Raw genomic sequence first — 13,065 nt, 5'->3', positions numbered from 1 at the left:
AACTCGTTACTTTCTTTGCGTAAATCCCTTCAAAAATAAATGTGAGACAGATTTGTCTCTGAGAAAATATCGTATTTTGCTTGTAACTACAACCCTCAGTGAACACAGTCTATACATGAGATGAAAGGCCAACACTAAACAACTCAGAAATTGAAATGTAGCCAACATGAAGTATTTACAACTGCTAAGACAGTGTTACCAGTGTGCTTCTCTCAGATGTGATGGGAAACGGCTTAAGGGAGCTGAAAGGTACGTCCAAAGCCTTTCTGTCAGGTCCCTTTGATTTCCTAATTTAAAATATGAGCAACAGAGCTAAAAGAAAAAGCCTAAAAAAACGACATCATTACAGTGCATTAGAGTATTTGAAGCTATGTGTTCTAGAAATCTCTGTCTGATGGTGAGCAGGTTTGACTGATCTATGTCCCTGCTGGTTTGTAATGCTCCTAAGCATTTATGCTAAAAAAAGTTCAGACGGGGAATTGTTAGAAAGGCCAGGAGACATACTGGAAATAGAAGCACTTCATATTTTTGCCATCCTGAATGAAACTGTAATCTTAGGAAACAGAACAGATTCTTGCATTTTTTTTTTCTTGGTGACACAGAGCACAGTCCTTTGACTGCTTGGCGCATCTGTGAGGAGTTCTGATAAGAGCCCTGCTCGTAAGCGGCACCGTGATAAATGTAACAGGTGTTTGTTCAGTTCAGGGGCAAAGCACAACCGCTCTGGGAGTACAGACCTGTGTCATCCCCAATTAATGCATTAGAGACACATCAGCGCGAAACGGGTTTGGTACAGGCAAGACAAAAAAATACACAAATAAAAAAACCCACCAGTGAGATTTGTTTATACATAGACAAGAAATCAATCAATCAATTAAGCTTAAAGAAATAGGCAGCTTGAGGCACAATGCAACTTTGTGACTGAAAGGTACTGTATAGCAGTGGCACTCAGAGCACCATCTGAAACATCACGGGCTTCACTCTGTTTTCAGTATGTGCCATTTCTTGCCTCCTGTTTTGCTTTTCAGCACTGTGTGGCACCATTTTCAGGAGCACGAGAAGAAAGTGTGACTAATTAGAGCACATGACATGAAAGCAGGGGATAGCTCTGGCAGGGAGAGGGCAGTTAAAAGCTAATGATTTAATTCAATTTATTGATTGAAGAATGCAAAGGGATTAGAAAAAAAATGAGTGTAATGCCTGTGATGCAGTTTATAATCTGTTGTGACAAACGTCTAGTAGAAATGATGGAGAATAATTAAATCATTATAAAAACACTAATAACTATAATGTCAGGTTTAATGGGAAGCACATGGACAGCATGCACGAGAGCTGAATTCATATCCAGTCATAATGGAAACTGGGGGAAACAGTTCTCTATTCCGACTGCTTTGTGCCACAAGACTGACTGACAGGGGTTCTGAAACGAGAATCCAATAAATACTTCAAATACAACACTGAGGGTCAGACTGTTTCAGACAACCGCTCACAACTAAATGTGTTTGACACCGTTTCTGTTTGCAGATGGGCACAAGCATGTACAGGCACTCTTCGGATCAAGACCCAGTTGACGGAAGACCCACAGCCTGCACTTATAGATAAGGTAACAGACGCTGGAAACACCTTTGTGAAATGCACATAGAGGCAGAGATGTGGGAGGTCTAAGGATGTTTAGCAAGAAACGTGGGAAAGGAAAGGCTCATTCCTTTGTATTTAAAATAAACCTGGGCACGAAGATAGGCATGGGTCATGAACATGGGGCTGTCTTCTCTCCTGAACGTCCATTCCAAAAACCCACTGATCTCCATCAGCTCACCAGCAAGGTATGCCACATTGCGGCTGTCTGCATCAATTGCCTAAACGACAGATTTTATCTGAAAAGCTCAACCTCCGGGCATGTCTAAACCCACAGTTCTAAAATCACAAGCAACAAAAAATAAGGGGAAATTGCAAGGAATCTGAACCTCCAGTCTCGACGTTCCAGGTCACACAAGCTGTCAGCGTCACCAAAATGATTTTTTCCTTTACTACCATAAGAGGTTTCTTTCACTGTTCTCCAGCTGACTATTTAAAAGCTCAGGCAGGGTATTAACCGAACATGCCATCTACACACTCTCTTTGCTGCTATACCACCATGCTGTATGTATAACAGATTTAATTATGCTTCAATTTTCTTTCTTGAGAATTCTATCACAACTTTCTCAAGAAATCTGTGCAGTCCTAATTCTGCACACAAAGTCTCCCACTGTGGGGTGTCTCTCTTTTGTGGCTGTTGTTTATTCTTCAAACAAAATGATCTCTGCCTCCCTTGCCAGAGCAGCCCACATGTCCCTCCAGTGCAGCCCATGTGAATAAGAACACTCAAACACAGCGAGAGACGTGCTGTTCCCCACAAGGGGCAGTCCCAGAAGAAGTGTGGGGTTGGAACAAAACATTTCTCAAACATCTGTTGGAGGGATTCTGTTCCTACACAGGTGGAGGGAAAATCTTGCTAAACTCTTAATTCAAGAAGACTGTGAGTACACACCACAAGATTTGTTCTGTTTGGATGGAGATCTTTGAGCGTTGTGCTTACAGCTGTTGGTGTTGATGGAGGTGAGCTTGTAAATATCAGGAAACAGCTTTCTTGGCTCGGTGAGCTACAGACAAACGAACTAGTACAATCAGGGGTTCTCCCTGATTTTGTAACGCTTCTTACCTGCGGTCTTGTTAAATTCTTGAGCCTTTACAGCTAATTACTGCCTTAAACACAGTAATCACACCTTCTCTCCCTAGTGCTCCAACCCTATCATTTTATGGTGCTTTATAAAATATTTATTGCGCTCTAAAGAAAACTGTGAGGCTTCAAGTTCAACTTAAGCCTTCCTTGCTTTGTATGTATATATACTGTTTATACAAACTCAAATACAAAACAGAACAAATGCTATCTGGAATGCGTAAAACACAAATTGAGTTTTACCAGCCTGTAAAAAGGACTACTTGACATTACGTGGTCTTAATTAAATGTGTGGGTCATGTTAGACAGACCCGCTAGCAGGGGTCGGACTCCTTCTTGAGAGGCTGTCATGCTCCATCAATCAGACCTAAAGACTCCACAATTTGTTAATGTGGTGGATTAAAACTGATCAGGAGGGCACCAAAATAGTAAAGAGGGCCTGATTTATGTCACAGTAATACTGTATACTGTGTGCGCGCACCAAAAGGAGGGACCTTTTGGTCTATTATTTCGGCACTTTTACAGGTTTTTACATCAGACTGTCACAAAACACCTCGTGTCAAAGGGGCTTGAAAATCAGGCTCCACAATCCTGAACAAGGCTGCTGACAGACGAATGAAGACGTTCCTGGATACTGCGTTTTCACCACTGTAATCTTTTGTAGAGCATGCAGATCTTTACAAATGCAAATGCACATTTTCAAGAACATTTGAACAATTGCAACCATTAAGATCGGAAACACAGAGTAGGTTTTAAAATATTTTACGGAGCAGTTATGCCCACAAAGAGTTCTTTTAATTATATTCTAAGTCCAGTAAAATGATGGCAGGCTGATTCAGCTAGTAGGAAATGTGATCTGTGAATGTGGCAATCCCTAAAACAACAACAACACACAAAGTTAAATACCAGTGTAGCCTGGATTGGGGTCTGACACAACAGTAAATATCAGACAGAATAATAGATAACAAGATAAGAAATGGCTGGCAGGCTGGGCATCTCTCCAGAGAAGTTATTTCCTCTCTAATAATGTGTAAGCTCCAGGGTGAAACACTTCTGCAGGCTTTCTCTTCCCTGGCTCAAATGCAGTATAAAATGGAAGACTTCTGTCTCCTTCTCTCAATTCATCTCAAAAACAAAAAGCTGGTAACAGATGTAACAGCAATACAATGTGCCTAAAAGCAGAAATCCATATTTTTAAAGAAATAAAACAGCATATCAATTAAAAACCAAATAAAAAAAGCCAGTGTTTCCTTGTTCACTGTCAGAAATCGATAATGAGTTCCACAATAGTGATTGTTCCTACAGCAGGTTCAAATGGATGTTTGTATCACGCTGTGGATCTGTGTATGGGGGAGCTCTCTGAAAAGTTTTAATTTTCAACATTAGGCCTGGAGGCAATCTTTAGACAAAGCCTGCATATTCTGACTGAAATGATAACAATATACTCAGGCGAAACAGGTCATTCATTTAGCAGCTGATGTGCTTCAATTAATTTTAAATGATAAATTATAAGTTTTATAAAAAGATAAATACACCTGTCATGTTCAATTTTAAATCAACATGTTTCTCATCTTAGAAAAGCTATACTCCTGAAACATTTACCACGTTCTCTTTTCACACTTCTCTATTCCTTTTGAAACAAATCAACAGTGGACTTATAAAAGGTGTCCCTTCCTGCAATGAAACAATGTGGACTCTTTCATGTAATCCATGCTTCAGTAACTGAATAACAAACTGCATAACAAAACTAATTACATAGCCAAAAAAAAAACAGCTTTTTATCATTACTATCGGATGGTTGATAACTGAAAACTTTGTTCTTAGGCTGTTTTTTACTCAAAAAAGTTGTAGGAATTATTTTAGCACCACACAAAAAAAGCACAAAGCATTCTCAAAAGGTAGAACTCAAAGATGGAATGGAGAAGCCGTCTCACAAATGGAATTAAGCTTTAAGGAAACCTAATTGCAAACTTCCAGTCACAATCAACAAAGAGAATAGCTCTCCAGATGATTTTCCCTTCTTTATTATTTCCTTCTCCCGGGGTTTCTTCCTCATCTCATTTGTATTGTTTTCACAGGTTTAATACAGGAGGCTCCAGTGGACATGCCATTTATCCCAAATAACTGCAATCAATTCTGATTACTAAGCCAGACCATCTTGCTTTAAAGGAGCCCATCAAGGTTTTATTAAGCAGAAAAGGGATAATTATACATGTCATATGGACCCAGCTGTAAAGGGCATGAACTTTATTATAATTGCAAAGTTAAAAAAATAAAAAAGGCTGCTCAGCAGACACACTAATCCAAGTTACAAAATAAGACATTGTCACTGGCTGTGGGTCTGGGAGGAATGGTGACAACCTGGTCTCCAGCACTGTCCTGTGCAAATTATTTTTCAATTCATTTGCAGACAATTCCACAGTAAGTAAGACACATGGTATCTGACTGCACCACTTCTCATCTTGTAAGGAAAAAATAACATTCATTTAAAACACAGGATACACTTTTCCAGAAAAAAAAGTCGACCCATTGTGACACTAAATCCTAGGAACATTTGATTTTATCAAATAATAAAACACAGGAACATAAAAAAGGTTTTAAATGAGAGGTGGCCATTCTGCACAACTTCTTATGGAATAGCATAGTGGGTAAAACTCTGGGCTCATAACTGGTGGGTTGCAGGTTCAAATCTCTGCCGCAGATGCTGCTGCTGTACCCTGATTGAGGTGCTTTTCCAGAGCTCTTCCAGTCCTCCTAGCAGTATAAATGGGGACCAGAATTGCCGGGGCCAGTTCCTACGATGGACTGGCATCTTTGGAAATAGAAATGATCTACTTACCTAAACCAAAACATGCATAGAAATGTCTAGAAAATTCTGTAACAGAATCGAAGAACTGCCTCTATTAGGCTCCTGCAATTACCCTTTCAGGATAATTTACTTAAAATTTAATTTAAGTATACAAACTAAATTATGGATTATGGCTCAGAAATGAAAGCTTTATGCCAATGGTTCCTTTTTGGTTACTCTTCACCCACTTGAGTTCTAAAGGCTGTGGGTTCAGTCATATCGAACAAAATGGAATAAATGCTTCATAGCACCTATCAAAATCTTTATGCAAATCTTGGGCACTGTGTGATCAAAAACAAAACACCTCTCTTTAAAAACAAAACAGTATCCAAACAGCTCCCTGTTCAGATGCAAAGCAGCCCTGTAGCATATGCTCCACTGTTATGATGCAAAAAAAGTACTACCGCATTTTTATTTTAATACAATTTCACGATAATTTGACTGTTTCACTTTACATCCACAAACTGCAATCCACATCATAAATAACAACATAACTTTAAAAAAAACAACAAACCGCCACCCGTGGAATTTATACTTTGAAATACCGGCTCATTTTCAAAGACCTCCTGGAGGAAAAAAAAATGAAGGAAGTAACAGAAGTTGTGAGAAGCAGCACTTACGTCTTACGTCCCTGAAGTAAATGGTTTGTCTGTTGGGGTTGAGAAGCTGAATGACAGAGTCGTCGTTGTTTTTGACTCTGCAGCTGATGGTAGCCACTTCCCCCTCCACTACAGAGACATTATCCGTCACCAGATTCTGACCTTGCACTGAAAAGCAGAGGACGGAAAGAGAGAGGGGGAGAAAAGACAAGACAAGAAAGGTGAGAGATTAATGGACATGCTGGATGGATGTCTTTTATATATCAAATTAAATGTTTCCTTAATATTAAAAACAGTCTAATTATCCATTTTTAAGCCCTCTTTCCCAGAATCACATAACAATGATACATTGAGCAGAAAGGACATTTTTTAAAAGGGATTTCCATAAGCTTATCATTTGCTGAAGTCTAGTTCCACGCACTATTTGCAAGTTTGTGTTTCCAGAACAGTGCTATAAGCTTCCCCAGGAAAAAAAAAATACAGAGATTTTTATTTGACAACAGTTACAAGAGAACAGTGGTTGGCGATACCATTGCTACTGCTGCAACAGTTACCTAGAGTAACAAGAAAAAAAGCCACAAAAAACAAATCAGAGCTGTTCTGTCCGATAAGCACAGAAGAATACGAAAGCATCACAATAAAACAACATGCTAGAACAATAAAAGGTGAGAAGTTCACCATTTCATCATTCCTGATTGTCAATCTTTAGAGAAATTTCAAATCTCCTGGATATTCATGCCTAATTTTTACCAATTTAATTTTTTCATTTAATTAATGAAACACTAGTATATTAACTGTATATATACACACACACGTCACCTCAGAGCTCTGTCTTTTAATCTATAACTGAGAAATAAGCCACAGAGGGTATTAAAATCTTTTATTTCAGCAGGGAACCACCATAAGGAAAAAAAATGACATTACAGACCATCCTCAGATGAAAAAGTACCATTGCCTAGATGCTGCATGAAACCTGCTAAATGTAATTTAGTACACAACCCTGCTACTTTTAAATGAACAACCCTGACATAGAAAAAAACCATGAGAAAACAGCAAACTAGCCAACAAAAAACGTACATACTGTATAGATCTGAAACAGTAACCTTGAGCATTATGGAAGGTCATACAGAAGGCTGATATTTATGTGGCAGGCATGGAAGTACTGCAGGAAAAATGACTGCGCTGTTTTCGGAAGACATCGTTTTAACATGGAGTTTGCCTGGCAAAGTTAATGAATTCTTATTTTTTGCCAACCAACCAAACGCTGAGGAACGGCACAAGAGCCTTGAGATAAACTTTTCAGATAAAGGCAAGAAAAACCTAGAGAATATAACATGAGAAGGGTTACAAATGAGAGGCAGCCATAAAGCATTGAAAAAAAAATGAGGAAAAAAATGGATGGTATCACACCAGGCAGCAGATTCTGCTAAACTCTTAATCCTGTGGATGTAAAGGTTCTGTACAGTGCGCAGAATTATTGATTTTGTGGGACTACCTTTTTTTCTTGTCCCAGCTGGACTGAAACATTACAGATCTGTAGCACAGGGATTTGCGAACCCAGTAATTGCTGCTCATGGCTGTGCTGTATCACAGCACCAAATCACAGAACGAGCTGATGGAGGTTGGCAATCTTGAATCAGCCTAGTGCAACATCACTTCCAGTGAAGGAAAGCCTAACACCTCTGGCTAGATGGGCTGGATTTACAGCTCACATTTACTTTGCGTAATTTCAACAATCTTCTGGGGTCTCACGTTAGCAGTTAATTAAAGTACGAACAGGAAAATCTCTTTTAATCCACTTAATTTATGGCCAGTGTGGGATTTTTTTTTGAAGATGAGAAGGTAAAGAAAATAATCATGCCCATTTCTATATTTAGTTATTATTCTGGGAGAAAAAGGGTACAAGAGAGTTTGAAAATGCTCTTAATTTTAAGAAAAAAAAACCTCACTAACAGGGAAGGAGAAAAAATCCCTGTGCCTTAAAGAAAATGTGTAGATTTGCATGCCTGAGTTGTCTAACATCTTCAGACCTCTCTGACATTTAAGGGAGAAAAAAGCAAAAAAGGATCTTTAGGAGGTGATAGATAAGGAAAGACAGCTCAACTAACATGATTTACACTGGACTGCCCAATGCAGAGTATATTTGAACAAAGAACATTTAACCTTTAAGGGAAAATGTTTCTGACTTGTCATACAGAATGTTTGAAAAATTTAATACTTACGGTCAACAGGAACATTTTTAGTCCTACCGACAAAAAAATGTAGTCATATACATTTTACATTTATACAATCATAAAGCATTCCTGCTGCGGATTTTAAGGTTAATGGTGCCTAGCAGTGCTGAACTTTGTGGTCCTTTCTATGGTTAGATAAGCATGACTCCTGGTTTCACATTACTTTCAGATGTGCATTTGAAAAGCAAAAGCGGAATGAAAAGCTGTCAAAGGCTGAAATCAAAAGCCCACATTACCCAGGGGGTAAGTTAGTGGGTCAGGCAGTGGGTGTTGAGACCAGAAAACAGACTGTTTGTATAGCGGCATGGTGGATTCAACGCATTGTGGTGTGCAAAACAATAATAATTAAACCTTAATAGAACCGAAACTATTGGGTTCACTTGCATCTGTCTGGTAGACAGTGGAGGCACAGTACAAGAAAATAAGAGCCTAAGAATAGTTACAAACAAGAGGGAGCCATTTGGCTTGGCTAGCCTCTTTGGTAGTTGGTAGCTAATTGATCCAAGGATCTAACTCATCCAACTGTTTCTTAAAAGAAACCAGGGTGTCTGCTTCAACAACATGGCTAAGTAGCTCGTTCCAAACACGACAGCCCTTTGGGTGAAGATCTGCCTCCTGTTCGCAGTATTAAACGCACACGGATTTTCCAACTGTGTCCTGAGGTTCGTGCTTCACTCTCGATTCCGGATCTGCCCAATGGCCTGACTCTGTCGTTGAGGATTTTGAATGCTTATACTGAAACGCCTGCACTGTTATTTAGCCATGGGGTACAGTATGAGACTCTGACCTATGCCTTTCGAACCAGCGTGGGTCAACAAAAAACACATTAGACTGCTGGGACGTGATGTGATGTTATGTATAGATTTTGGTGGAGGAATACGCAAGTGGTCGTGATTTATCCCTAAAAAGTAACTTTTTAGGAGACTAAAACACTATGTTAGGATAGAAAGGCTTGCACATTGCTTTGTTAATGTTCAAGCTATATCAGATGCTATTAATTTTCAAAGTAAAAGATTAACCACAGGCAGAATTCAAATTCATCAGAATTCAGGTGTGGACTTAAAATCCACTATTCCCTGTCCGACAGGAATATAGAAACTACCCTTACAATTTTCACCACCAGGTGGAGATATTCTTTGGAATACTTATTGACAGTTTTGTGGGCTGGTGAAATGTCATTTCTTTGAAATAAAATCATTATCTGATACTGGAAACGCCACAATTACAGTACTACAAAAAACTGCTGTATCAAGTACTCTGTATTTATACCTTTTCTTATGTGAATATTTCCCATAGCATAAAAGGCAAAAAATGTGTTTTGACTTTAAATACTCAAAGGCAGAACCATATGTTTAGCTGATTTTGCCCCCTCAGTACTGTGAAATGATGAGCTAACATCTCTTTACAAAATGAATTAACACTCTCGATTCTATATAGCAAGTACAGTATCTGCAAGTTTGGTTGACAAAGTTTTTAAACCATCTATCTATTTCTTAAATGGTAACAAATATTACACATAGCATTTAGCACTCAAATATACCAATGCAAAAAACCAAACCAAAAATATCTGTACCTAAAAATCACCTGACACAACAATGTTTGAGCTTTGGCATGCACATATCGGACATCTTTCATGACTCACTAAATCAATTCAACGTTGTCAGTGAGATTCAATATCTACAAGCATCTTCTTATCTAATACTGAAACACCCTCTACCAACACTACCACCATCCTCCAACAAATCGTTATAACATTAAAAGGAAGATTTCAGAATAGTTTTGCAGCAAAGTAAATGTCCCGCTCGCTATCTCTTTCATTTTAATGTCAGACTTTACCACGATTGCATTTTTGTTGTTCAAGTCTCTTTATATTTAGTTCTGAATGAACTGGACAGAACATCAGTGTGTGTACGTTTGCAAAATATAAATTCAGACCTTTCCACTGGAGACATCATGTAACCTCAAGGATGACTTTTCCTGCCATTGTAGCCTTAGCTAGAAGTTACTGTAAGATGTAGTAGTTCAACGTTGTGTTTAAATTCTGATGCTCCTTTCAATCGTGTTGTTTAGCTTGGTTCTTTGGCCACGACAGACAAACAAGAGTGTTTATCTCTCTCGAGAGTGTTTATATATATATATCATTTTGGAACTGGTAAGCCTTTATTTAAGATTTCTCCTATATCCCTCATACAAGTACAGGAGATGCAGACATCATAAGTCAAGAATAACAGAGTTAAGTGTGACATACTGTAGGTGACTGAATGACACAGCTCTGGGTCATAACAGCATATCGATGCTCGGCAGGCCAGAGGGGCAGCTGTTCTGCAGTGAACTGAGAAAACACTGGTCCACTTCAAACCCACCCATTTATGATGGCGCTTATTCATTTGTGTGTTTCTGCCTATATGGGCCAGACTTGAGTGAGTGATCCCTGGACTAAAATGCCCATTTCTCCCCATTGCAGAGATCCTTCAAGAGGTTGTGAAAAAAGAAGCCACTGTTGACTTTACATTTCTCCCAGAGTTAAACTTCTCAAGAGCATATTTGTAGTAACAATGCAGATCAAGGGCGACCTGAAATTTACTTGTTACTAATTTCTGGGGCATTCAAAAAAACCCTTTTTTCTAACACATTTTACAATTGTAGCACTTTAGTAGGCTACAAATGTTAGGCGCTCCACATTTTCCCACGAAGACTTACACAAATGTTTAATCACATTGCATATTCATTCCTTATGAATTGTGAGTGATGGGAGGACTAAAAATCCTAATTATTTATCACCCTCTACATCTGCCAGTAGGAAACACATCTTGGTTGCTACAAACATAGGAATCAAAGTGCCAAAACACTCTGAAAAAGATCTTCATTAGTCAACAAAGAAGAGAACAGCTGAAATATTTTAACCAGGTGAAGTTTCTCTAGCCATTTTCTTTATCCACAGTTTGCATTCTACGACTGGGTACTTGAATTTATGGATAAAGCACCCTTTTTTACATCAGGCTGACAGAGGAACAAAACAAAAAAAGAATGTCAGGCCTTTGAAAAAAGAGGAAAAAAAAATCCCTAAGGCTAAGTTGTTTCTAATCTGATACATTATTGAACTGAGGGAAATCTTATTGACATGACTCTGCTGATTAATTACATACCCACTGTTAGACTGCCGTCTCTGGCAATGTCTGGCTTTTCTCAAAGATGTAAACATGAAAGAAAAACTACTTACGTTTTTTTTTGAAAATGTATTTTTACACTGAGCGTGGTGCTTAAAACACCCAATAGTCATATAGTCTGTCTCACAGATCTAAAAAACAGAACTTACATCGTTTCAGAATGGGTTCTATATCTGCCTGAGACGTGGGTGTAATGTAAATGTGATCTGTCTTTATGCGATTATTTTTTTTACTTTCAGATAACTTCTTGCACACTAACATGGTTTCTGACAGATGCTGAAATTTGTATGAACACATGAAAAGCATCTACCCTTTTCAAACAGAAATAGATCCACGTGTTTTTCTCCTGTTCCAATCTTCTTCTTTTGTTTATAGTCATAACTAAGGAGATGCATACACTGTGCACTAGTCTATACATGTTTTCTTGCATCACTTATGTATTCATTCCTGTCTATTACATTTTGTAGGGTAGCACTGTGGTCTATGGGTTCACACCTCAACCCCACAACTCTAGAATCCTTTATCATAAAGAGGGATTACAATTTACTGTATTCCTGGGTGAAGCACCCTTCGACAATCGGAACGCGTTTTCACAATTCTCGGTGTGCTTTTGTGGTGATGGGGTCTATTTTTTAAGAGTTAGACAAAAACTCTCTTACAGAAACTCTGCAACTCTCTTAAGAAAGTTTTGGTACAGAGTAACGATTACTGTAGCTTCCTTATTACGAATGTCGTTTGACTGAATGTGTCTCATTCTGGAAGAGAGTATTTTCATTTAAAATAAAAAAAAGTTGTGTTTGGGAAACAAAATGACAGCATATGAAGCAATATGGAAGATACAGCACCCAGTGTAGTATAGGACAAAACCAATAACAACACCTGTTTCATAACATGCACATATGAAAACAACTCAACAAATGAAATGCTAAAAAAAAACTATAAACCTAAAAACTGCTACATGATACCCCGGAGAGTATTTAAGCTTTACTGTATTTAATTAAGAACAATACTGCCTTGTTTTACATGCAGATTATGTGACAGCATTTATAAGCTGACCTCCTACGCCTCTTTGAAAGTATACCAGAACAAATCCCTGAAAAGCTATTGTCTCTTGTCTAGGCTGTTCCCATAAGAAAGAAAAAGCCTCTCAGCAAATTAAAAAAAAAAACAATGCTAATGAAGGGCAAAACAGATAGAGAACATAATTCAGGCTGAACTTGCACTTTTTTTTTTCCTCGCTGCACGTTGTGTAGGCAGCATTCGACTGGGTGCAGGCAGGAGTAACGCAGAAAAGCTGAAATCAGCTGAATGCTGTGGAGATCGCCAGTTAATGATTTATGCATCAAAAAGGTTGCAGTAGTGAAGCCCGGCACCAGAGGGCATGCCATCATGCACTCTCACTCTGAAATCTATTTCAGGAGCTCTTCGTTTTTTTCACCGCTGTGCTGGATAAACAAGCCTAAGAAGAACTTGCATAGAGCGCAGCAGAAAAAAAAAACCC

General features: G+C 38.5%; 1 protein-coding gene across 1 annotated transcript in view; it reads right to left on the bottom strand.

The window, feature by feature from the left end:
• The window catches only part of LOC148816836 (cell adhesion molecule 1-like), a 315,115-nt gene that overhangs the window by 75,553 nt on the left and 226,497 nt on the right, over window positions 1-13,065 (bottom strand). Inside the window, exon 3 of the mRNA XM_088939476.1 lies at window positions 6,185-6,331. Coding sequence (XP_088795602.1) covers window positions 6,185-6,331 — 147 coding nt within the window. The remainder of the gene's footprint in view (window positions 1-6,184; window positions 6,332-13,065) is intronic.

The sequence above is a fragment of the Atractosteus spatula genome, chromosome 22 (genome assembly GCF_055471065.1).
Source record: "Atractosteus spatula isolate fAtrSpa1 chromosome 22, fAtrSpa1.hap1, whole genome shotgun sequence".
Lineage (NCBI taxonomy): Eukaryota > Metazoa > Chordata > Actinopteri > Semionotiformes > Lepisosteidae > Atractosteus > Atractosteus spatula.
This window is presented reverse-complemented; position numbering and strand designations above follow the sequence as displayed.